The sequence below is a fragment of the Mus pahari genome, chromosome 8 (genome assembly GCF_900095145.1).
Source record: "Mus pahari chromosome 8, PAHARI_EIJ_v1.1, whole genome shotgun sequence".
NCBI lineage: Eukaryota > Metazoa > Chordata > Mammalia > Rodentia > Muridae > Mus > Mus pahari.
Genome location: NC_034597.1, coordinates 56,692,299 through 56,719,153, shown reverse-complemented (window position 1 = coordinate 56,719,153; position 26,855 = coordinate 56,692,299). Strand labels below are relative to the sequence as shown.

Genomic DNA, 26,855 nt, shown 5'->3' with positions numbered 1-26,855 from the left:
TATCCACTGTGTTTAAAATGAAGGTATCCAGAAATGAACTAACTCCCCTGATAATACAGAATCTGGTGAACGTACAATTCAGACCAGGGTTTTGGTGAGGGAGCCGAGTACAAGAGTCCACCGTCATCGAACCTCAAGGCACCAATCCTCATACTACATTACTGCCCCACAGTTACCCAATGGCTTTCCCACAAGGCTGTTCTAGGTTCTAGACTCAAAACTCAGATTGCAGTACAGCTAGTCCACTCTCTTCTTGAGAAAACAGGGATGTGGCCTGTCTTGGATTTTGGTGGATGCTAAGAAAATTTGGAAAATGTCATTTAGATGGTGACATGTTGAAATTCTTAGCGGGTCTCAATGTATACAGAAGTGACACAAGAGCATTTGGATGCAGGGCAACTTTACATTGGAAATGTGGTCACCAAAATGATGGGATTCATAACATCACCTTCAAGATGTCACCCATGGCCTATGCACCACACAGAGTCATGGGTCTCTAGTAGGATATTTCTCCCAGCTAGCACCACATTCACCTCAGGGGCTGAAAAGAACCTTAGTACCTATGGGTGTGTGTGCCCCCTTGTGCCTACAGAGCGTCATGGAGATGCAGCGCAGGCAGCACCCTTTCCAGGCTTGAAGTTGTGGCTACTCCCATCCACATATCTGGGGAGTCACCACGCCTTCCACTGAGAATCTGTCTAGCCCGACCAGGTAGAATATCGTGTCTTGCTTATACGTTTGGGTTTTCTGTGGGTAGAAGGTTTTCAACTGAACTTCTTCCCAGCAGTTTCTGCTTCGAGGTAGAGTTTTCCATCCTCCAGAAATGCTCCCACCCCATATTTACTATGTCAGCCCCAACTTAACCTGACCTAGCCTCAGCTAGTGTTGCGGTTTGAACACAAACCATAGTCTCCTGTGCTTGAACACTTGGTCCCAAGCTGGTGGTACTCCTTGGAAAGCATTGAACCTTTAGGAGGTGGAAACTCTGGAGGAAGTGGGAAACAAATCTGGCCCAATGTCTTGTTTGCTCTCTGCTTCCTGATTACAGAGACAATGTGCCCTCTTCTGCCACCGTGAATTCCCTACCATGGCTTGCCTGCCATGCCTTTCCATGACTGGAAAGCTCCAGTTGCTTAAGCAGTTGTTCCCTCACCCGAATCATGGAGGATACGGGATGGTTATCACGGAGGATACGGGATGGTTATCCCAACTTGACAGTTTGTCCCTAACCTGCAGCCCTCAGCTCTTGGGTAGAGTTTCCCATCTGTAGCCTTCACCTTCCCAAATTAAGCCGAGATACTAAGGTATCCACAGGACGGGGTCTCTGTTCTCCCCCTTCTGCTCTGGGGTTAGGAATTGGGGACCCCCACAACATCTAGAGGTAGGTGGTTTCCCCTTATACTGAGAAACCTGCAGTCATCCCAGGGCTTAGTCCAGAAGCATTACTGCTTGGAAGACACACACAAGGTAGTCAGGGCAGGGCTTTGGCCCCTTGCAGCCACGTAGCCTCACCGCAGTTCAAAGGGCTCATTGATTCACCTACAAGTTTCCTGGGGTGTCAGGGGTTCTGATCGCTGCTATGGCTTCCCACCTTGCTACTCCAGCTCTTGGTCCTCACCTGCATCCTGAAGAAAGCCCAGGGTTCCCAGACCCAGACCTGCCTCTCCACTGAAGAGGGAAAGGGACACACACTTGGGGTCAGGCTGTGAAGAACACGTGGGTCTGGACTAGGAAATGCCACACTTAGCTGTGGGCTTCAGGTATCCCATCATGTAGCACATGGAGCTATTTTAATTAATGTTGACACAATAATTGGGCTTTTCCAATCATCACCAATGACAGAGAAGCATGGAATTTGTCAGTTGGCCAAGACTTTGCCATGACATAAAACCTTCATGTGACAGGAGGGCCCAGAGGCCCAAAGAGGTGATGGGACTTATCCAAGTCACCCTCTGTGAGTAGGAGAGCTGAGGTCTGCACTAGGTACTTAACCTTCTGGGCTGGTTCTATTCATCTGCTTCACAACTATGATGGAGCAGAAACCCGGAAAAGTTACTTTAACTGTCGAGTGTTCGTTAGAAATTCATAGAAACACATCAGCTTCCCTGGAGTTGTGTGGGTGAACCATGATGGTTGCCACACCCTTGCAGGGCTCGGATGTTCTGAGTGACATGGGAAGTGAATGTACTGCTCTGTGAGACAGGGGAAGGATGAAGCTCAGCACTGGAGGAAGCCTGGTGAGCCTGTCCCTGTCCTGCGCGTGACCGAGTCACTCCTTTCAATTTGTTGGCGTATGCGTGTCTACTTCCAGCTGCTCACTTCGTTCTCCATCCAGATCCAGCTCTGGATCTCCCAACCACATTGCACGGTTAGAACGGATGCCAAGAGAGAGTGGGACCAGAAACATTGTCTTTCACCTTGAGTCATAGGATGCCAGCAGCAGCTGGGGACTCAGGGATTCCCAGGCTTCCCCAGCCCCATATAGAGATAAGGAGACTGGAGCTGAGGAAGCTGTTGTTCCTGGAAGGCCCCATTCACAGAGCACTGTTTCTTCACTCCCAGAACTGGGTCATCCCACCCAGGGAAGCTGGTCGACAGTAAACTCTGGATTCCTCAGGGCCTGGAGTCGGCACTCCACAGACCACAGGACCCTTGCTTGAGATGGCTCTAGGAAGCTCCCAACCTCGGGCTACAAGTGCCTACCTCATTTCTCTTGGAAGGACAGTCCTGGCTGCTCAGCATTGATCCAGGCTAGCTTTGAGAACTAAACACGGGTTTGATGGCCAGAGCTGCATGGATGGATGGGGGTGTGTCTTCATGAGAAAGCATAACCAGGGTGTTCCTGCCCCACTCTCATACCCATCTGGGTCCGAGACACAGTGTTGTGGGGCAATCCTAGGTCATGCCCTGCTAAACAGAGCAACCGCGGGTCTGAGGCAGCATCTCCAGGCAGTGAGGAGAGGAGCATGCTGGGAATGAGCTGGATAGGCAGAGCACACCAAGGCGTGCAGCGAGCATTCCTTTGAGTCTGGTACACATGGCTGGCTACCTCTCTCTGTTGCTTCTATTGTCACTTCCTGGCCTGATCAGGGGACCATGGCCAAACCCAAGCCAGGCCCCTTTGAACCCTCCCCTTAACTAGAACTTCAACCTTCAACCTTCAACCTTGAGACCTTCAAGGGTCTCAAGAAGACACAGATATCATTTCCAACAACTCAGTGCCAATGCCCCAGAATCACTATAAGCCTGCTTACAGGAGCTGTCAGTCAACAGTAAGTTCCTGGAGCAGACGTGAGGTCTCCCACGTGAGCACTGATAGCAAGACCTCTGTCCACGGCATCTCTTGGATGACAGCAGCTCACTTTGATAAACTCCAGTTACTGAGTGCATACAGGCTCCCCTGGGACCACCCGGCTTCCTTCTTTTTGTAGCTTTACTTTCCTGGCCTCCCCAAGCCCTTCTTGGCCCCTCTTCATGTCACCTCTGTTCAAATTGAGATAGAGTACGCTTCATGCAGAATTCCTTTCCCTGCGGCAGCAGTTACTGCCATTTGAGTCTGTTCAGTACCCTGTCACTAGTGCCAACTTGACTTTGCCAGTTAATGTGGTTAGGCTGTGAGGTTTGATAAATCGATCAAGGAGTGTGATGTGCCCACAGCCCGTGGCACTTCCTTGTTTGTGGGAAAGGCCCAGAAGTTCTGTCCAAACTGCTGTAGTGAAAATTACAAGAATCACTCAGAATCTTTCAAGAATATGAGCTGGAGAATGTGGAGGTGGGGAGCGGGAGTGTAGACAGCAGCAAAAATGGCTGAGCATCAGGAATTGGAGTCACTAGGCCATGTCTGAGATGAGACACTAGACAAGCTGTCCCCCTACTTACGGCTGTGTGACCAGAGCAGCCTTGCGTTCCAGTAACCCCTTCATTCCAGGCTGTGTAAGATTTGCCCATATGATGGGCCATTTCCCAGGCCCCATTACCTAAAGCAATTCATGACTCCTAGAAACACCTGAAGAGAACAGAACATGGGGGTGGGGGGGGGGTGAGCACACCCATCTAATGATTGACTGGTAACCTGCCTCTGAGGGCCCGTTGTTAGTAGAGGTTTGCATAAAGTCAGGCAGGTTTGCTCCTGCGGTCCCGGTGAGTAGAAATGGGGTGCCTCTGCCCTCGGCGGCTAGGTTGGAGTGTTGGCACCACTGGCCCGTGTCATCTCTGGAAACATAGGTAAACTGGTCACAGAGAGAGCAACCGTGAGTGCCTCTGGGTGCCTCCGTGGACTGCTGGGGATGGCTTGCACAGTATGGGCCCTAGCAGGGATGGAATGCAGAAAGCCGATCTGCACAGGATCAGGGGCTGCTCCTTACACTTGGATGGGCCCCTCCTCGATTCCTCTACTCTCCCCAGTTTCTGGCTCCTCTGCACGCTAGGGCAGGGAGTGGGGGCTGGGGGGTGAGGGTGGGGGGCGGTGCTGAAGCCTGGCTTCTGCCAAGCCTGGCTCCTGCTGTCAGCAACTCTTCTGCATGCTAATGCAAACTGGATATGATTTGCTAAGCATGGCAGGTCTGGAATGATATGGGAATTCTGCACCATGGCCCAGGCCATTCTTGGGAGCCTAACACAGCCCTTATAAAGCTAATGTGTGGGGATTCTTCTCTCAAAGCAATCACGGCTTTGCTCTTGCTATTCCGTAAATACGCACATGGAGAAGAAGCAGGATCCTCGGGAAAGTCTGATCTGGCTCATGATTCCCCAAGTACCAGGTGGGGAGTGGCCTTGCCTCAGGCTTCTCCCCCACCCCTCCCCCAGACTCAGATCTCTGACCTTTCCACAAGCCGGACAGCTGCTTACCCTGCCTCTGGGCATGGGGGGGAAGGCACACTATCTCTTGGGAACCCACCCCAGGACTTGCAAGCCAGCATCTGGTTTCACTTCCAGGGTGCTGGCATCTCTGGCTGTCCCCGGCGGCTCTTCATCCACAGGCTCCTTTACCTTGCTTGCACACCCTGTTTGGGGTTTTGTGGCTTTTACAGGGCAGGGGTGTAAACTGTGAAATGTCTTTCTGCTCTCAGCATAACTGAGCAAGTTGCTCCATTCCTCTGACTCCGGGCAGATTAGGGAAGGGCAGGTAAGTGGCTGGTAGCTGCCATCTCTTAGAGCTGGTTTCCAGGCTGAAGTGGCTCAGAGCTGTCCCCAGACCCAACCACATCAAAGCCTGCCCTGGGCATATCACAGGGGGAGTTACAAGTGAAGCAGGATCAGCATGGAGAATGGAATTCTACCCACTGACTTCCCTGAATGCCGGGCACTCTGCGAAGTACTCCATGTGTGTATCTTACTGTCCTTCACAACTACTCCATGACTTAGTTGTCATAGCTTCTCTCATTCAACAGAAGACATGGGTCCAGAACAGTCAAGTGATTTGCCCAGGGTCACACAGCTGCTACAGGGTGCTCAGAGCAATAGCCTCTCCTTTTCCAAACAGTGTGCGTCTCAGACTGAACACTGATGGCTACCGTCTAACGGCAGCCCTTGCTGAGTGCAAGGTGCTTTCTCTCTATTTAGGACAGCCCCTCGGGGTCTTCAGCACTTATTGCCCTGAGCTACTGGGTCTGTTTCTCAGATATAAAACCCTGCCTGAATGCACACAGGAATCAGCTGGGGAGATTTGAAAGCCTCCAATACTGGGTCAGTTTTGAATGGTCTGGGGTGTTTTGAATACTTTGAAGGAGGTCTTCATGTATAGCTACAGCAGTATTAGAGAGAGCCAGCTGTGGCATCAGCTGAGCTATAAGCTCACCACCTGTCCAGCCTTGCAAGGCACATGGAGGTCGCCTCTCAGGAGAAGCGTCCCTAATGGTTGCTCCCCGTCTTTGGGAATTATTACACTGCAATTTCCTCTTCTGGGATCCCTGTGCACCCTACCCTTTCACTATGTTATGAGAAGACAGCAGCCATTCAGCATCCAGTTGTGTCCCCATTTAGGCACCGAGGCCCTGATGTGGCAGGCAAGTAGGTATAGAGAAAGTCATTAAGATTAACATAGTGAGTTAGAGAGATGGTTCAGTGCTTAAGAGAACTGGCTTCTGCCACTCTTTCAGACGACCAGAACTTGGTTTCCAGAACTCATGTTGGATAGTGTACAACTGGCTGTCACTGCAGCCCCAGGGGATCTGACACCCTCTTCTGGTCTCTGTGGACACCTGGATTCACGTGCACAATCACCCACATATAAACAAACAAATCAGATTTTTAGGGGGAAAAAAGATTAAAAGAAAAAAAAAACAGCAAAAGGAATGTAAAACAAAATAGAAAATGCCCAAGAAAAGTCCCATCTGAGAAGTTGGTGCTGTGTAAAGGACCTATAAAGGGTCCTAAATGATAGTGGGAGGATCCAGGGCTTTTGAGTCTGGGATCTGTCTCAGCGTTCTACCGCACTTCCATTCTCAGGAGTGCCTCTCTCTCCTTTAGTAACTATTAATAATTATTAATTTAATAAAAGTGTCACTATTCATGGTCTAATTCTTTGTTCTAGTACATCAGAAATTTGCACATCTTTGCAGGTACCCCCTGGACTCAGAACCAAATTTTAACAATGGTATAACGAAGTATTCAACATCCTGTACTTAATGAAAGAGTGGAGGGGTGGGTGGGCGAGTAGGACTCAGACCACTTTTTAAGGGCTCTAAGAACCAGATAGAGCACTGACTTACTCAGATCCTCCCTTGGCTAGGCATGGGAGAGCCCTAGAGCCCAGGAATTCTGCTTCTAAAGCAAGGGGGAGAGCTCAAGCTATGGTCAGAGTGGTCCAGTCCCTTGATGTGTGTTTGCCGTGCCTTTCAGTCCCCTCCTGCCAAAGCAAAAACAAGAAGGAAGAAAGGAGGTTGTGGAGCGTGGAAATAAACACACAGGCCTGGGGAAATGGGCGCTGCAGTTTCTGCAGCTGCGAAGGGGTGGGCTGGGGGGGCAGGGATAATTTGGACCATCTGCCCATTAAGGAAGTTGAACTTTCATTCTCTTATAAAGGAAGAACTCCTCATGCCCTGAGCTGGCCTGATGTCCCCACCCCCCTAGGCTGGGGTGACACTTCTCAACAGGAAATGTGATCCATATGGGAACTTGGGAGCCATCCCTGAAGCGAAGGAAGGCATCTCTGGGGAGGCTCTCCTGGAGGATATGGCCTGTGGATACAAAACCCTGGGGAGGCTCTCCTGGAGGGTACGGCCTATGGATATAAAACCCTATTGCTTGGGGTGGATATCTGCTCTGATCCTAACAAGGGACTTGGTGCCTCTTCGGGATATTTTATTAAATGCTTTCAAGGGACCATTGCCACTCTCTTCCAAGGAGAGTGGAGAAGGGAAAAAGATTTTCTCTAGGTCAGCTGAAGAAATGACCACTCCCGGGTCTTTCCTGTGCTGTGTCCTCCTTGTGATGGGGTCTCTGGATGGAAGTCACAGCAGGAAACTCAGGACTTTACTGGGTGGAAGATGTAGCAGATACATCCCCCAAGGTGTCACTGCCCTGACTGTATTGCTTGCTATCTCTCTATTTCTCTGTCTGTCTGTCTGTCTGTCTGTCTGTCTGTCTGTCTGTCTGTGGTGTTGCTTGTGGAGGCCAGAGATCAGAGTCAGGTGTCTTTTCCCTCCTTTTCTCCATCTTCTGTTTTGAGTCAGGGTCTCTCCCTGAGACTGGGCTTCACCGTTCAGGAGGGCTAGCAGGCTTGGAAGCCTCCGTGGTTTCTTGTCCAGGACTAGGATTACACATGTATGCCTCTATACTGGGTTTTTATGTGGGTTCTGGGGATCTGAACTCAGGTCCTCCTGCCCATGTGGCAAGCACTTTACCAACAGAGCCATCCCCGAGTCCCCGGTATTGGCCTTTTAAATCGCTGACTCGTGCCTTCCTCCCCCCAGTTTGGTCACATAGTCTTTGAAAACTATGTGCACGGTTTTCTGATGCTGCTGTTCCTTGGCTGCCTGGTTCCTGGTACTTGACAGTAAAGAAGTGAGTGTCTAGGGGGCTAGTAGCATGGTGTTAAGGTGTTGCCGAGCTTGACAATCTGAGTTTGGTCCCTGGGGCTTATGTGGCAGAAGGAGAGAACAGGCTCCTGCAATTTGTCCTCTGACCTCCACACATATACACAACAAGGAAACAAATCTTATAAGATGCACCCTGGGGCTGGAGATATGGCTCAGTAGCTAAGAGTGCAATCTGCTCTTGGAGAGGACATGCGGTTGATCCCCAGCGCCTACCGGAGGTGGCTCACAGCCATCTGTAACACCAGCTGTGGTGACTGAGGCCTCTGTCTCAGGCACCTACTGTTGTACACACACACACACACACACACACACACACACACACACACACACACACACACACACACACAATTAAAAAGAGTAAAACTAAATCTTAAAGAAGATGTGTCTGTTAAATAATAAACGAGGAATGCTTGGAGCTAGCGAGAGCTAGTGGGAGACGGTCAGAGCCCAAAGCTTCTCACTACATTTGGAGGCATCTACTGGTACTGGGCAGCTGTGTAGATAGATGAGGCTCTTCTCCATCTGTTTTGTTTTGTTTTGTTTTTGTTTTCAATTTTTTCCTGGTTTCAAATGGCACCAAAAGGTGAGAGCTAATCAACCTCTTTTTTTGGGGGGTGGGGGCTAGAAAGGGAGTCAGGAGAGCCAGGCGACAGAGTGCTGATTGTGTCAGCAAGCCTTGAGCCTTCCTTACTAAAGCCCTCCAGGGAGACAAACTGACATTTGAAAGACCTTCCTGGCAAAGGCTTTATGGATCTATTGCTTAATCAGCTCCCATCCTGCCTCCCCCAATCCCTTTAGTCCAATGGCTACTCCTCAGGGGCGGAGGGTGGGGGTTGGTGGTGGGGAGAGGATGGTATTCTTTCTCCTTCCACATCCTGGTTCCTATGTTAGTCTGGGCTCTTCCAAGTCCAGGACCAAGCACCTTACCTACATCCATACTGCAAACCCTCACTTGGAGACCCAAACTTAGTACTAACGCTGTCACCCTGGGTGAGGACATGCCCTCTCTGTAGTGGCTGCCCCTGTTTAAGGGAATGGCAATACCCCGAGAACTGGCTGGTGGCCTGTCTCTGTGGTGTGAAACTCAGCATGAGCCAGAGGGAAGACCGTGGTGGGGTCTCTGGCGTGGTGGGAAGTGGCAAGTGTCCCTCCCAGGCTGAGTCAGTAAGAAAGCCAGCATGAAGCTCGGCTGGCCGTCATAGCACCCACAAGACCGCCCTGAAGATCTCTCATTTTTTCCCTTTTCTACCTAAATCTCACTAACATCTCCACGAAGAATAGAAGCTGGCTGCCACCCGTGGTAGAAGGCAAGACCCATCTGAAACTGACTCCAAGTACCCACCAAGATGTCTTCCGCAGGATGGGAGGGGCTGTGGAGTTAGGACATTAAGCCCTGGCAGCCCTCAGCCTTCTGCAGTTACATCTGCAGGGACCTCATTATCCTCTACCATCTAGCATCACAAGGACAGAGAGAGAGAGAGAGAGAGAGAGAGAGAGAGAGAGAGAGAGAGAGAGAGAAGTAGGGTCCTGGGGACTTGGGTTTGTTTGAAATGTTTTCTAAGCAGTATGGTCACTCCTAGTTTCCATGTGCATCTCAACTCCGCTTCAACCTAAACTTTCTTTGTACAAAACCCACATCAATGACCGACCCTAGCTTCAGTTCTTTGGTGGTTTCAGCCACCTCTGCCTTTTTGTTGTTTTTTTAAATTTTAGTTGGGTTTCTTTTTAAACATGTCATGTCATGTGTGTGTAGTCCCTAAGAGAGTTTTGGATCTGCTGGAACTGGAGTTACAGACACTGTGAGCCACCCCTCTTGGGTGCTGGGAGTCGAACTTGAGTCCTCTGGAAGAGCAGCTAGCCTGTTTAATTTCGGAGCCATCTCTCCAGCGCTGTCCAGGCTCTGTTTGCTCTCCTGCTGCCTGAGGTTTGTGTTACTAAGAATTTTCTTGCAGGGCAAATCCCTGAGAGTAAACCTCTAAGTCCTAAGGGAGCTGTCTCCTGGCGCTGGGCAGAAAGATTAGCTAGCACAGAGCCGTGGGGGTGCACATGCTAGCACAGGGCTGGACCCAGAACAGAAACTGGTTGGCTTGACCAGCAGGCCTGAATAACCCACGAGAATAGCAGCTCAAAGCATCTATCCCTCCCAAATCCCCAATATGCCCCTGGCTGCTAACTCTTGCTTAGTGAGCAGGCCAAACATTCATTTGTTTATTGTTTCCTAATAGCTGCCCTTCTCAGGCACTGGCCCGAGACTCCTGCACTCACTCACGCGTGTTTAGAACATAGATATTAGCATTCTCCTGGTGGCCTCAGCACTGCTGGTTCCCAAGGGGGACTTCACTTCTTTCAACACTAGCCTTAGTATTTTTCCTTGTTTGGGCGCAAGACTCTATTCTTGTCTCTCTTCAGCTGCCCAGGGACGGTGAGAATGTCCTTTAGAAGGGAGACAACAGGAAGAGGTACCACTCCGTGAGCCATCCTCGAAAATGACTGAACTCAAGGAGGCCGCGGGAAGCACCCGTTACAGCAACTGGATCTAAACTTGGGGGTGCTGAGAGACTGAGCACTGAGCCTGTGGGGTCCAGACTAGCTTTGAGCAGATAGAGTAGGACACCTGAGTGGTGCCAGGAACCTGTGGTATGGGAAAAGCCAGCTTGAGGTCATAGCCTGTGGATGGGCTCAGAAGAATCAAGTGGTTTTCTCTGAGCTGTCCCCATGGTTCATATCGTTTGTTTAGAGTTTTGTGGCGTTTGGGTCTTGTCTTCGTTTTGGATGATGCGTCAGAAGAAGACTTTGCTAAAGACAGGGCCCCTGAGACCCAAGCAGGAGCTGGAGCAGAGGAGCAGCTTGGACTTACGGAGGGGACTGTCCCCCGGGGAGGAACGGCATGCCTCAGGTCTTGGGAAGGAGGAGGGCCATCAGGGATGACTTCGCCTCTGGTTGGTTCTCCTAGCTACCCCACAGTGCTCACGTCTGCTTTCAACCCGCTGGTGACTTTCTAACATGAACAGGCCAGAGCTAACCTGACCACTGCAAAGTTCTTCAGGGATTCTCACTTGTCCCCCTGGGCTTGGGTTTTTGTTTTGAATACCTTAAATTCTCACTCAGCCCATCTCCTGGGGTATCAGCTCCACGCACAGCTCCCTGCATCTGGGATGCCATCCATCACTTTCCTCAAGCATCTACTAGACCTCAACTTTCCCTTCAGAGTTTGGATCACAACTCCTCTCTGACCTTGCCTTCCCCCACCCCCCACTTCCACCACAGCCCCTCCCAAGGTCACCGGTAACTTTTTTTTTTTTCTTTTTTTTCTTTTTTTTTTTGGTTTTTCGAGACAGGGTTTCTCTGGGTAGCCCTGGCTGTCCTGGAACTCACTCTGTAGACCAGGCTGGCCTCGAACTCAGAAATCCGCCTGCCTCTGCCTCCCAAGTGCTGGGATTAAAGGCATGCGCCCACCAGTAACTTTTAATGAGTCTCTCCCCCTCTGCTAGATGGAAATTCCTGGTGCGGACACTCAATAGACATTTGCCAAAGGGTTGGATGCCCCGACTCTCTTCACTCAAGCGAGCTTTCCATCCACACACCTTCTCATTCTGTTAGAAGTAAGAAAGGCCAATCCCCACTCCCCAAGAGTCCCCTCATCTTCTCTGGCCTCTACTCCTTTTCAAAGTCAGTTTCTGCCCTAGCCCCTGTGTCCTGACCCCTGCCTGCCCTGAGGCTGGCTCTGCTGTACTTTATCACCATCTTCTTGCGTGCGCCTCATTTACCATTTCCTTGTTATTCCTCTCTGGCATTTTGCATTTTGCTTCAAGCTGATTTTCCTGAGTGAAATGTGTATCTCTCTATATTTCAGTTACTAGCTGTGAGCTTTGGGATGTGTGTGTGTGTGTGTGTGTGTGTGTGTGTGTGTGTGTGTGTGTATGTGTACACTTTAAAGAGTCCCTTCCCCTTCTTTATTTTAAATAGAGGTAGCAACATCCCAGCTGCCATTGGAAAACTACGTGGAATCTCCCTTCCTTGGGCACTCGCTCCTTCTCCTCCCTCCCCCAACCCTCCACGCCATCCTTCTCCCCCCTCTCTCCCCCACTTCTTTCTCTGTGCGTGCACATGTGTATATGTGTTTGGGTCTGGATCCTGCTGAGACCCAGAAACCCCTCTACTTAAACAACAAAACACACTTCCAGTGATAATATTGATTAATATTGACTTGGGGATTCGCCCCGTGTCAGGCTGCATAGTTTCTCCTCATGGGAAACCAAACTGAGGAAAGTTTTTGTTGTCGTTTTTAAAGACAACCTGAACTTATATACTGCTTAAAATGTACACCCTGGGATTTAAACAGAACTTTGTACACACATAGGTATCTTGCAGACAGATCACATTCCAAGGTAAAACAAATGTCTGTCTTCCTTGAGATGTACATATGGATCTTGTTTTTTTTTCCCTGGCCAAATCTCCAAAAGCCAGGGTTATTTAACGGGATTTTATGGGACGATTGATGTCACTAAGGCCTGAAGGGAAAATAAAATCCTTTACTTCTTATCAAGGAAAACAACAAGAGGTCTGGATTTTATATCCATTGCAACCACCATCTCAGCAGGTAACTCTAGAGTCCCTCCATCTCTTGGGTCAATGACCTGTAGGGGTGGAGCTAGGAATGGGAACAGGAAGTGATCCGAAACCTATCCACACTCCCAAATCCCACAACTCCACATTCAATATGGGTGAACACCAGCAAGAATTTTGTTCTGCCAAGCATGTTCACACTGACTGCAAGCATGGACCCAGGAGTTTTCCCTAATGCCAGGCACTGGCCACTAGCCACTGAGAGGTGTCTCTCTTGATGTTGTCATGAGCACTGTTACTATAGTAACACTCCCTGCTGGAAGGAACTTCAGGCATTTGAGATGCAGGCTAACCTGAGGAATTTGGTAAAGGTTTCAAGCCTTTGGCAAAGGCACTGGCTGCCAGGCAAGCTGGCTCTGCACCACTCAGCTCAGGCTTTTGAGGTTCTCTGGTGCTGTGAACTCATACTTCCTACTCCATAGATCCCACGGTGGGACTGCCAAGGAACCAGGGAATGACTAAGAAAGTCCCAGTTGTAGTAGGCACTGTGTCCATCGGAATTTCCAGTTTTCTGAAAGATGAGCCATGGGCCTCTCCTCAGAGCCTGGGTCTCAGGGATATAAGTAACACCTCAGGGACAGGGGACATATGACTAGGCATGGCCAGAAGCAACCTAGGAAGCTGAGGCCGTGGGAAGATAACCCTGCTGCCAACCAGAGTCAGACCTCAGTTCTGAACTGAGGCGAAGGTTCCGTCAGCCTGGGTCTTCCGTCAGCATCTAGAGCCATGGGGGAAGAGGAAGTCACTAGGAACTCAGGGGCGCCCAACCCTTCTGCTCCAAGACTGTGGCTTGACTTCCCAATCCAGATTAAGGAAGCCAAGGACCCAGTGCTCAGTTCTGGGCCTCTAACAGTGGGGAAGGTGAATGGTAGACTTCCAGTAAGTGAATAGTTCTAGAGTTCCTGTGCACCTTTGATGTTCTTCTTCACATCACAAGTAGCTTACAGTCTGCCAAGCCCCCTCACCTGCCAGTTCCATGGCACAAGGAGACCAATTCTGGGGTCTCTGAAAGGCAGCTAAAAAGTTTTGTACACGCTTAGGATTTGTGTATGAGCCCTGGGCTCCACTCTCGATATAGTCTCCTTATGACAGGAAAGAAACCTTCCTTCCCCTGGGAGACAGATCCAGAGCTGATGCCAGTCGCTGGCTGGGTCATCCATAGGCTATAAGGTCAAGTGGATGGGCGCTCTTCCCCGGCCCCTGACTGGGGAGCCTCACACCAGCCAGTTTTGTCTTCCACATCCTCAGTCTCAGAGCCTAGCCAGCGCGGACCAGGTAGACAAGGACCATATTCACTCTGCTGGCTGTGACCTCCTGTTTGGGTTCTCAAGTCAGCTAAGAGAACAGTTGGCAGACAGTCTCCAGTGAGACCCCTCTGGTATGTGGGCAGCGTTTCCGATCTCATTCTCAAAGGTCATCTTTCCACATAGCTCCTCTCTTCCTGCCCAACCCTCCACACATTGTTTATGTCTCAGAACTAAATGCCACAGTCCAGTCCTTCTCAGCTACCTCGGTAACATTCTGTCAGAAGATGCAAAAATGTTTGATCCTAAGCCCAGGAGTAGGCAGCACCCCCCAAACCACATTCGCCACCCTCTGGGGGAGTTCCTCAGTAGTTCAGATTGTACTTCCCCAACTCTGTACCCAGGCCACATGCCCTGAAGTAATGCCCGGAGCACAGGTGCCCACAGACATGCTAATGGCCAATGGCACCACATGCTGGGAGTTCTATTCTTGTTTGGAACTTGGCTAAGAGGTTCTGTGTGTTCTTCCCAACAGTCTCTCTGGGAGTCTACACATGGCTCGTTGGGGGAAGATACACCTCAGAAAAATGTGGTTCAGCTGGATCAGCCAGCTCTCTTGCAATGGCTACAGGAAGGATTTCAGCAGAGGGGCCCAACTGTGTGGTTGCCAGGGAATGTCTTTAGCCTCATGGCCTCAGAAGTAGTAAAGGAGAAGGCAAAAGGGGGTCCACTGAGCCTCGGCGTGTTTCTCTGAGCATTGCACGAGCAATTTCTACAAAGTCTGGTTCTAGCCAACATCTCCTCCAGTGATTTTAGGAAGTATGTCTGGTGTATGGTATGGAGTATTCATGGCTAATACTTTATGAGCTCTGAATCGGGTGTCCAGACTCTGTCATATTCTCACCATGGCCCTAAGAGGTCAGGATTATTATTCTCTCCACTTTACAAAGATTGTATATAGGCAATTAGTGGTGCTGCAGGGTGCTGTGGGGAGGAAACCTCTAGATCCATCTATACAACCCCAGGCCTTTATCCCTAGGGGTTGCTGATACATATTGCTGGGCCAGTGAGGGCTAAAAAGGGGGAGGGGGACCTCTTTGATGCTCAAGTCCTGAGTGTGGTTTCAGCACCTGACCTTTGACCTTATAGGGTCAAAGGTACCCCAGAGTACTCCACGACCCAGCAGAACTTCCTTACCAGCTCTCTCTCCTCTCTCTCCTTTCTCTCCTTTTGGGCCTCGATCACCTAGAACGGAAGGAAAACCGATGTTAGGATTGGAAACAAACACTACAAATAAGACTTTTTTAATCTATGGACTTGCTAATTCAAGGCCAGCGAACCCCTCAGGCAGGGGCCCAGAGCCACCAGAGGGCGCTGTGGGGAAGATAATTAGTGTCTGCTCTGGTCATAAGGGAAAAAGAAGGGTCCCATGAGAAAGCATATTAGAGCCCCATCTACCATATAGCATCAAGGAATGCCTGGCAGGGAGCAAAGTTAGTGTTAGAGAAATTTGCACCCAAGCTCATCGGAGAGGAAGGGGTTGAGCTCCAGCCGTCCATGGAGTCAGGGTATAAGTCAGGCTGGTTTTTCTGGTAGGGGAGACAGTTTCCAAGGACTTATGGAACTTCCTTTCCAGGGTTGAGTTAAAAGGTCAAACCTTTCTTAGCTTCCGTCTCACTCTACAAAGGAGAACGTCCTGGCCCCACTCACTCAGTGGACAACAGAAAGTCGGGGGTGGGGGTGGGGATGGGATTCTACTTTAAGGTTTTTCCCAACATAATCTCTACAAGTCCAAAGCCCACTGCACACTGTGGGTGAAGAAAGCAAGTCAGAAATGTCCAGGAGAGAGTATTTACTGTGATCCCAGGTTTGAAAAGAAGGAAACCAATCACACACATGGTTGAACATGTTTAGAGAGATATCCACCAATGTGTGCACCAGAGATTTCACAGTGGTTATTCTGAAGAGCCAGAGCCAAAGGGGCAAAAGAAGAAAGGACTTCCTGTCTCCTTTACCCTCTGTGTATGTCTGCACGGTCTAGTCATTTGTCAACAAGCATGGGCTCTCTTTATATGGTCTTTAAAAAAAATTACATATTTTCAATTAGGATCATAAAAGAAAGACTTCAGTCTGTCTTATCACTAGAGAGTAGAATATGATTTCCAAGAACAGAAGACCTCTCAGTCACAGTGTGTGTGTGTGTGTGTGTTGGGGAGGGGTGATGATGGGCAGTACTTTTTCTGAGTTGTCATGGTAATAAGTGAAATGTGGACAGCCTGTGCAAAGAACATCAGGTATCCTTGTTGTCTATGTATCTATCTATGTATCTATCTATGTATCTATCTATGTATCTATCTATCTATCTATCTATCTATCTATCTATCTATCTATCTATCTATCTATCTATCTATCTATCTATCTATGTATCTATCTATGTATCTATCTATCTATCTATNTATCTATCTATCTATCTATCTATCTATCTATCTATCTATCTATCTATCTATCTATCTATGTATCTATCTATGTATCTATCTATCTATCTATCTATTGTTTATATATCTATGTTTATCTATCTATGAATCTCTGTATGTGTCTGTGTATCTGTCTATCTATCTATCTATCTATCTATCTATCTATCTATCTATCTATCTATCTATCTATCTATCTATCTGAGACATGGTCCTCTATGTAGTTCTGGGAGTCCTGAAGTTCACTGTGTAGGCCAGGGTGGCCTTGGAATCACAAAAATCTACCTGCCTCTGTTTCCTGCTAGGATTAATGGTGTACAGCACACCTGGCCAATCTGACAATCCAGACTGACCATGACCATGAAGAAGTAGGTTCCCATGAGGATGAACAAGGGGACTACCCACAGAAAGAAGAAAAAATATCAGAAGAAGCACTGTTGGCAAAGTAAACTGGAGAAAGGAAATAAAATTATAAGCATGGGGGCTGGGGGGGGCATGCAGAAGGAGACGAGTCTGGTAGGACTGAGGACAAGTGATAAGGGCTTGCAGCCTGGCTCTGTTCTCAGAGACCCCTCACTAGGCTCTCTGCGTTTATCTCTGCAACCTGTATACACATACCCATGCACCCACATATGCATGTGTGCACAGGCACACACACACACACACACACACACACACACACACACACACACACAGCACTCTCCTGGATGGCTCCTACGCTACTCAAGGACTGAAGGAATGTGAGCTCCAGGGTGTGTCAAGATTCAGTATTACCTTTGAATCCACGCATGCCCATGGGGCCCGTAGCCCCTAGCTTCCCATCATCACCCTTGGGACCAGGCAGTCCTGGATCACCTCTCTCTCCTGGCAGACCTGGGGTGAGAAGAGACAAGGGTGCAGCTGCAGACTCAGGTCCATTAGATGCCATTGTCTAGTTTAATAATTAATATCATCTTGGTCTTCCACAGCCTCTGCTTTCCCTTGCTTAGCATCCTACAGGGCAGCTCAGAGCCTCCCCCATACACACCTACATCATTTTTCCCTGACCCCTCACTCTAGAAAGGCCTTGTGTTGTTGTGGTAGTAGACATGCCAGTTCCATTCAGATACCTGCAAGCATACTGCATTTCTAAATTCTGAAAACATCTTTTGGATTACTCTTTGTGTGCAGGAATAAGAAATCTCATGTAATCCTTATGACATGCATGAGGTGGCGTGTTATTTATACCCATGCTACAGATAAAGAAACTAAGGCTCCTGGATGCTTGCCCCAGGGCACACAGCAAAGGGCTTTGGAGGCAGGATCTGAGTCCCCTTCTTTCTTACAGAAAGTCCATGATTGGTAAACGTCATGTCACGCTTTAGGCTAAGGTTCTCACTGGTCCTTAGGGAGGAGGATGCTGTGGGGAGGGCATTAGTGAGTGGGAAGAGGCTGAGGTGATGCCTTAACCTACTTAAAGGAAGGTGGGGGGGAGACAAATCAAAAAAACAAAACACTCCCTTTCTTTCCACAAACAAAGTGTCAAAAGCACAGGATGTCCACAAAACCAATCAATGGGTGCATAGGCAGCCATCCATAAGGTGCTTTACTCCAGCTTCTTGGCTATCAGACACTGTGGCCACAGTCTGCACTGAATGTACCATGGAGAGCCAGAATCAACAAACACTTTTATGGAGTGAGAGCCCAAGGCCCAAGAGTCCTGACCCAAGACTAGTCATCGCTGTAGAACACAGTTTTCTTAATCAAGTTCCTAATTGTTCTTTCCTGCTTGGGGAGCAAGCTGGTTTTCATTGGGCTTCTTTTTCCACAGCATAGGAAACCTATCTCCCAGTTATTACCCCAGGGCTAATAGCAAACGACTAGGGGAGGCGGTGGCCTCCCAAGGGTGTGAGGACGTCAAAGAAATTGATGGAATGCCTTTCTTTTTCTTCTTGACGTGATGCATCTGTTCCCAGAGTCTAAGAGTCCTGTGGTGATCTCTGAGTGTACTGCACGATGTGCCCAAAGGGCCCCCACCCTATGATTCATGAGGCAGGAAAAGTGGCTCTTCTGTCCTGAGAGCCTCAGGGCATCCTCTACTGTGGAGCTGAGGACAGAGGGGAGGTCAGGCTGGAGCACTCCCCTTCCATGCCCTGTCTTCCCCCCCTCTTCTGTAATGTACTTAGAGATTTGGCAGGAATAACCCCCTAAAATAAATAACCAGACCCTTCCCCGCTAAGCCTCCTCTTCTCGCATCATCTTGGAGCCTCTTCACTCAGCGGAACCTTGCATGCAACACAGGCTCAGGAATGGGCACACTCAGATGTTTGTCTGAGTCCCCCGATAGGAAACTTCTGAGCCTAAGAAAGGCTGCAGGGCATCAAGCAGTGAGATGGGGCAGCAGTGTGTCAGGCTCCTAGCATCGTAGACCATCTTCGCTTGAAGGCCCTGGTCATGTGAACCCCGATTTCTATGTGAGCACTGGCTTAGCGAACCTGGGGACTCTTGGGAGCCCCTTTCTTCAGATCCTGGTACTTCTTAGGGAAAACCCATTCTACGGTTAAGTTGACAGCCTCTTAGTGACCTGGTAGAAGAGCGAGCAGTGACTGTCTACCATCCCTAGGAAGAGCATGTCAGGCGTAGACATGAAGTGCTCCCCCAGATTCCTCTCAGTGTACCCCATTACCTCGAGATCCAGGAAGTCCGGGGCTACCTGGCTTTCCCTCTTTCCCTTCATTCCCTTGGTCACCTTTGGGTCCCGGTGGCCCTGAAAGATGACAACAAGAACAAACAGATTAGAGGGTTAGAAAGCCAGGACACTGGTGGAAAAAGCAAATGACTCTCTCTGAGATGAGAGGAAGAGCCAGCATTCTGTGCTGGAAACATATAATGGCAGCTACTCAGCTTTGGGGGACACCGAGGGGGGGGGTGTTCCATGGAATCCCATTTAGGAAGAAACAGGTCCTAGCTGAGCGAAGAAGGGTGGAGGGTATTCGGGGAATATCTGTGTCCCTCTCAAATCCATATGTTGAAATTCTTACCACCAAGGTTATGGTTTGGAAAGGGCTATCGGGGCTATTGGGGGGGGTGTCATGGCGACTGACTGGGTTTAGATGAGGTCATAGGGATGGGCCCCCCCTCAATGGGGTTAGTGTCTTTATAAAATGAGGAAGATCAGTTATGGTGGACTATGTCTGTAGCCTTAGTATTTACTCAGGAGGCAGAGGTAGAAGGATGGTGAACTCAGGGCCAGCCTGGGCCAGCCTGGGCTATATCATGAGACCCACTCTCCTGTCTGGAGTTGGGGGATGCCATTGAGTTTGGCACTAGCCTGCCTTTCCTCTCCTTTCACTTCTGTCCCTTACCACCCAGCCCCACCCCAACATCCCCACCCCTCTCTCATTCTCTCTCTCTCTCTCTGTCTGCCAGACCAGAATATGTTAAACAAGTAGTCATGTACACAGCAGGGAAGGTAGCCCTCACCTGAATCTAACTATGCCAGTACCCTGAACTCAGACTTCCAGTTTCCTGAACTGAAAAGAAAGCAATGCCTGAGGTCAAAGCCCCCCCCCCCCCCAGCCTGTTTCAGTGGTCAGGGCTGACCAAGGCAGAAGGAGGAGGGAGAGATCCCACGCAGAGGGAGCATTCCTACGGGAGCTCAGGGCGACGATGTAGCTGTGTAAGCTATGGTGAATGAGCAGCAGGAGCTCAGTGGGCTGGGAAAGCGGGAGTACTGGACTTGACTCTGACCAGGTAGGTACGAGGAGCGAGTAGTGTTGGAAGGGGCCCAGTAGGAAAGCCACATCAGGTCTGCGCACAGCAAAGGGAGGAAGATGGCTGGGCTGTGTGTGGTGTGAGAGAAAAATAGAACAGGAAGAAGGTGAAAGGCAAGGTGGCAGGGGCTGTGGTCCATCGAGTGGGAGGTGGTGGAACCCTAGGTTAGGAAAAGGGGCATCAGAGACAGAAGGAATGGCCAGACTGTTTAGAAGATAGGATAGCTGTTGGCTCCCTCTGGGGATGCAGTGGAGGAGGAGGTCTGGCTAAGCTCAGGTTTCAGAGGGGCACCTGGGTGGAGGATAAGTGTCTAATTACTCATGGATGGGACTACCCTCCCGGAGAGGCTCCAGTGTGGCGGAGACTCAAGTTTACATGACTGAATTCAGTCTCCACTATGCCATGCCATATGTTCATGTTACTTGTTTGAGGCCGCACAGTGATCCCCGTCCAGGTCTGCCTGGCACTTATCCTTTCTGCCACACCCACGAGACCAGACGTCTCACCCTTGCCATCTTCCTGCCACTCATTCAGTCACCCAGAAGGCCTCCCTGTCAATTGCCCATGACTAGGATCTGAGGATGCTCCTTGTTGGTTTTGCTGCTGATTTTTCTTGGTCCCATGGTTCTTGCTGGCCCCGGGCACAACCCAGACAAGCAGATCTGGTTCGTTTTGATGCATCCTGTCTACCTGACCCTGCTGTGGGAATCCAGGCTCCTCCTGCTGGACTAGCTGAATAGTTCAACTCATCTGTCCCCAGAACCTCCTCACCTTCCTCAGGACATTGGGTTTCTATAGATGCCATCAGTTAAGGGCATCCTGGAGAGGGATGGACCCTACTCGTGTGATCAGAGTCCCGTAAACAGACAGAGACGCAGGATGGCAGAAGCGGAGAGGGGAGGGAGGCATCTGCAGGCCATGATTTCCCCAGCCACCAGAAGTTTAGAAGACACAGGGGTAACCCTCTCTCAGAGTTTCAGAGGTGTGTAACCCGATGGATGCCTTGGTCGAAGGCTCGCAATCTCACGACAAGAAACTGTTATTTTTAGCCCCAGTGTGTTCTCCCTGGAACCCCAAACATGTAAGCTCTAAGCAGAGTAGTGTGTCTTGCACAATCAATGCTTGACAAATACGAATGAGGATATGAGACCAGAGGGTGTTAATGCACATAAAACAACCCGGCTGCCAAGATCAAGATGTACTGATACGTTCCAAAAGTTGGCACTGTCCTTAGACCCTAACCGAGGCTGACAGCTATTTAACAATTCAATGGCTTGGGTGCAAGGGGAAAGTAGTTAACTTTTTTTTTTTTTTTAATTCACAAGTTGTGTAAAACATTTAAGGAAAGCTAGAGTTTTTAGGTATCATCATATTTTTTTTTTTTATCCCAATTCTCAGATAACAGGATCAAGACGTGAAACCTGTTTTGCCAAGAGTTATACAGCCAATGCAAGACAGAGCTAAGATGCGAACGAGCTTCATTACCTGCATCTCTTCCCCATCACTGTCCTGTACGGAGCTGTCTCCTCTCCCACCAAGCTCAGCAGCAGAGGAAACCTAGCACAGATCTCTGTGGCTAAAGCTCACCCACTCTAAAGACTTCACCCCATTCCACTCTTCATCTCTCCAGGACCTTGAGCTCCAGCTGCTTCAGCTGTGCCAACCCACAGCTGGCGTTCTGAGGTAACATCTGGGTTATATGTGGTTATAGCTGCAGCTGCACCTAGGTTTGCCCACAGAAACCCTTTTTTATCTCTGAGTTTTATAGTCACACGTCTTGTTTCTCCTTTTCTGAGGTAGATCACAATGTGGAGGGGTTTGGGATAAGGTCTGTCTGCCATCTGAGCCCACAGGGTCCCTGCCACTGATGGCTCTGCCTACAGGGCCCATGAGAGCATCCTGACGTCATTCAAAACATCTCTACCTGAGAGAAGGGCAGGGCAGAGACTGTAGTTCCATTCCACAGCCAGAAGAGCAGCACCCACAGGAGGTTCAGGGGCAGCCCTGCTGGAGAGATACTCCAGGGGAAAGGAATGGGAACAGGATGCATCAGTCAGCTCACCTTCACAGAGTATCCCGCATCCTCTCTGAGGAAGGTAAGAGGACAGATGGTCGGTCACACAACCTACCCAGGACCTGTACACATACCCCAACCCTCACAGAGCAGGTACACTTGTTTTACAAGTGACTCCATTCACAGATGTACTTTTAACTGGAAGGCAGAATCCCCTTGTCAGCCCTAGACCCAGCCTCAACTCCTTTACTCCACACACCTGACAGAAGGCACTGAGGGGGACTCCCTCCTCCAGCCACTAGGTGGTGTTTTCTATCGAAAACAAAGCAGCTGCCAGAGAAAGCTGCCTTGAAGACTTATTTTCATTCATCAAGAGGGTTGACATTTGACTTGGATAAGTCATTTTCCCTCCTGGGGCCTTGTGGTTCTCCACTATGATACAGGAGGATTAGACCAGATGATTTCAGAGGTCTATTCCCATTCCAAAGAATTCTAGAAGGCTTCCATTTTAGCCATCTGTATATGGCTCGGGTGGCCTGCCTCAAGGCTTGCCACACCAATGTGTTCTGGCATGTCTCCCCTCTCTGATTTTCCTTCCTGCCCTAGGGATGCCTCCCTCTCTGCTGATCTAAGTTCTCTCTGCCTTTAAATTGCACAGGCAGATTTTGACGGACCTCATCAATGCCAAAAGATCCAAAGCAGAAGAAAACACTGCTTTGCTGTGAATGTCTACGAAAGATGAACTGGAGTCGAAACCCCTAGAAAACTGCACAGCAAAGTGAGAGAATGAAAACCGTCTGCAGCTCCAGGATAATGTAAATGCTCTCATCTTTGAAAAACACATGCTCTTGATATTTATGAGTATGAGCCAGAAAAGAGCAAAGGGGCGCAGCATGGTAGCTGCTTATCTGTACGTGTGTATACATGTGAGCTATGCATGTAGGATGTCTGTGTTTGTGTATGTGTGCACATGTATGTACCTATGAGTTATGCATTCACATGTGTGTATGTTCATATGTGTACACATACATGTGAATTACACATGTAGGTGTGTGTATGTGTGTGTGCTGGTGAGCTATGCATGGAGGTGTCTATGTGTATGCTTGTGCATGTATATGCCTATTTGTGCACATGTGAGTTATGTATCCAGGTTTATGTACATATGAACACATGTGAGTTGTGCATGCAGGTATCTGTGTTTGTGAATGTATCTGTGCATGTGTGTGTATGTGAGATATACATTCAGGAATATGGGTTTATGTGTGTTTATACAGGTATGTATAGGCAAGTATGCATATGTGTGTGTATGAATATGTACATGTGTGTTTAGAGAGGTAAAAATTAGAGACAAATTAGGAAGAATTATGGCAGGAAGGCCACTCCAACAACAGTATAAAAGTTCACAGAAACATACTAGAGCACTCTGAACATGAAGTGTTAAAGGCACCAGGATGACTATAGCGCCCTGTGGTCACTGGAAGCTCAGAGGGACTGTGGGCGGTGAGGAGGGGACACAGGGCTGGAGGAGGTGAACTGGAGAGATTCTGTCTACCTCTCTGTTTGGGGGCAGAGAGCAGACAGGACCAGAGGAAATGTCCCAGGAAACAAAACAGGAGACACAGAAGCATGGCCTCACAAAGGCCAGAATCCATGCCCGGTTCTACCCCCACCTTACCCTGCAACCTGGGCAGGCTCTTTATGCTTTCTGGGTCTCAGTGCCCATGGCAGTACCCAAGGGGACAGTGACACCTCCCTAGACAGGTGCTGCTCTTAAGAGATGCTGCGCGGGGCTGGTGAGATGGCTCAGTGGGTAAGAGCACCCGATTGCTCTTCTGAAGGTCCGGAGTTCAAATCCCAGCAACCACATGGTGGCTCATAACCATCGTAACAAGATCTGACTCCCTCTTCTGGAATGTCTGAAGACAGCTACAGTGTACTTACATATAATAAATAAATAAAAATCTTAAAAAAAAAAAAAAAGAGATGCTGCGCGGCATGCCCCAGGTACGCCCATGTGTAGCAGGTACACCAATGAGAACAACTTCAGTAGTGCCGACTGCCAGACTACGCAGGGTCTCATGAATCTCAGAGCCGGAAGAAGACAGTGGTTTATCAGAAGAGATGAGCTGGGTCTCTAGGTTAACACTGTTGAGTGTGCTGGATAGTTTTATGTCAGTTTGACACACGCTGCAGTTGGAGGAGAGGAGGGAGCCTCAATTGAGAGAATGCCTCCCTAAGATCAGACTGCAGGCAAGCCTGTAGTGCTGGTGGGTGGTGCAACCCCAGTGCTGGTGGTTTGGGGTTCTACAAGAAAGCAGATTAAGCAAGCCATGAAGATCAAGTTAGTAAGAAGCACCCCTCCATGGCCTCTGCATTAGCTTCTGCCAACAGGTTCCTGCTCTGTTTAAGTCCCTGCCCTGACGTCTTTCAATAATGGACTGCAGTGTGGAACTGTAAGCCCAATAAACCTCTTCTAGTTTACTTTTGGTCATGGTGTCTCATCACAATAGCAGCCTGTTCATTAGTGACTGCATCCATTCATATGCAGGGTCTTTTTATAGAGACCAGTCTGGCCTCCATCTGTTAATCTTTGCACCTCTATTTCTCAAGTGCTATGCTCACAGGCATGAGCCAGCACACAGCCAATCGTGTTTAGGAAATAAATTTAGTGAGTTCAAACACACTCTACCTGACAAACATACTTCTCTTCTTTTGTTTTGGTTTTGGTTTTGTTTGTTTGTTTGTTGTTGTTTTTTATTTTCTGTTTTAAGCCAGGGTTTCTCTGTGGAGCCCTGGCTGTCCTGAAACCTTGCTCTGTAGACCAGGCTGGCCTTGAACTCAGAGATTCGCCTGCCTCTGCCTCCTGAGTGCTGGGATTAAAGGCGTGCGCCACTACTGCCTGGGCAAACATTTTTCTAACAGTCTAGTAGTTTGGGATTCTCCAGTCTTAGAAGCTCCACTCATTAGGACCTTTGCCACTGGAGGGTCTCTCTGCCCTCCAGTCCGATCCTATAGCAGGACCCTCTTCTGTCTCTTGAAGGCTGCAGAGGGCATACCAATTCTCTGACCACCCAACCCATCACCATCCACCCATGGCTGTTTTCCTGCCTAGGGGTGTGGATGCTGGGTCCATTCTCTGCTCCAGGGATACTTACTGAGCAGAGAGATACCTAGGGAGGCCCTGGAAATGGGCACAGGCCATTTAGGTAGGACATTCCACAGTCATAAGTCATACAGTGTAAGACGTAAAGGTGGAGGTGTAAGTTTTAACTGTCAGTCCAGGATGGGTCCTCGGGATGAACTTTCCGGGGGCGGGGGTGGGGGCGGGGGTTGGCCTTAGTAGGAAATGTAGGCAGGAAGGAGGAGCTATGGACAGGGTAGGTCACTCAAGTACCTTTGGCAAGGGTGATGTTCCTCAAGGCGATGGAGTGTTCCCAGTCCTTCAGACGTAGGTCCTCGGTCACCACGTTGAGTGTGGCCAGCTCCTGTTTGAGCTGCATCTCCATGTCCATGTGTACAAGCCTCATACGGCGTGTGTCTGCGCTGGCATTGCTCACCAGCACCTGCAGGTCTTGTAGCCACGTGCTGTGCAGGGCCACGTCATAGGACAGGCTGTGGTTGAGGCCACGGAGCGCACCGCCCACATCAGCCAGCTCCTCCCCCAGGACCCCCACCCTGCGTGCTAGCCCATCCAGCAGGCCCGCATGGCGCTGCAGCAGCAGCTGGCTTCGATTGCTTTCCACCTGCAGCTGGTAGAGTTCCAGCTGTGCAGAGTCACTCTGTTGTCCCGTTCGGTCACGCAGCAGGGCCATTGCCTGCTCAGTCTGTGCCGCCTGCGCGTGCAGCCCCCACAGTGTGCCCTCCAGCCTCTGCACCAAGCCGGCCAGGGCCAACAATGAGTCTGTCTGGTTCTGCAGCGCATCCTGAACCTTCCACACCTGCTCGGTCAGGTCTGCCTGCAATGGAGCCTGCAGCAGCCGCAGCTGCATGTCCCGGAAGCTCTCATTCAGTCGGTTGACATTCCGAGTCAGCGCCTTCAAGTCATCTGGGGAGCTTCGAGGCCGGGACACTGTGGAAGAGGTGAGGAGTGAGAAGGCGTTGAGCAGAGAGGTTCAATTAACAACAGGGAAGTCTATGGCATATAGCAGGTGCTCAATAAAAGGTAGAAAGGGAAGGGTAGCTGAGAATGATGGGTAGATCCCAGGCCTTGTGCTAACAGTGGTCCCCAGACCTATCTGTCACTATAATCATCTGCAGATATTGCTGATACCAGGCAGGATGTTGGCTTTGGGACTTTAAAAGATTCCTAGCAACTCTTAAGTTAGAGCTTAGTGTGATGGCTTGTATATTCTTGGACCAGGGAGTGGCACTATTTGGAGGTGTGGCTTTGATGGAATAGGTGTGTCACTGTGGGTGTGGGCTTAAGACCCTCACCCTAGTTGCCTGGAAGTCAGTCTTCCACTAAGCAGCCTTTGGATGAAGATGTAGAACTCTCAGCTCTGCCTGTGCCATGCCTGCCTGGATACTGCCATGCTCCTGCCTTGATGAACCCCTGAACCTGTAAGCCAGCCATGATTAAATGTTGTTTTTATAAGACTTGCCTTGGTCATGGTGTCTGTTCACAGCAGTAAAACCCTAACTAAGGCACCTAGTTAGTGTTCTGCTGCACAGATATACACATCATGAATTAGGACACAGGAAATGGACA

At 49.5% G+C, this 26,855-nt stretch overlaps 1 protein-coding gene across 2 annotated transcripts in view; it reads right to left on the bottom strand.

Moving 5' to 3' along the window:
• Scara5 (scavenger receptor class A member 5) overlaps positions 1-26,855 on the bottom strand; it is a 98,283-nt gene that overhangs the window by 6,965 nt on the left and 64,463 nt on the right. The window contains exons 4-8 of one of the 2 annotated variants that reach the window (XM_021203458.1): positions 25,542-26,216; positions 19,046-19,126; positions 17,155-17,253; positions 15,107-15,154; positions 12,402-14,186 (exon numbers count right to left, since the gene is read on the bottom strand). In XM_021203458.1, coding sequence (XP_021059117.1) covers positions 14,167-14,186; positions 15,107-15,154; positions 17,155-17,253; positions 19,046-19,126; positions 25,542-26,216 — 923 coding nt within the window. In that variant the 3' untranslated portion in view covers positions 12,402-14,166. Of the gene's footprint in view, positions 1-12,401; positions 14,187-15,106; positions 15,155-17,154; positions 17,254-19,045; positions 19,127-25,541; positions 26,217-26,855 lie in introns of those variants that run through there. The other variant, XM_021203456.1, reaches the window with a different exon arrangement.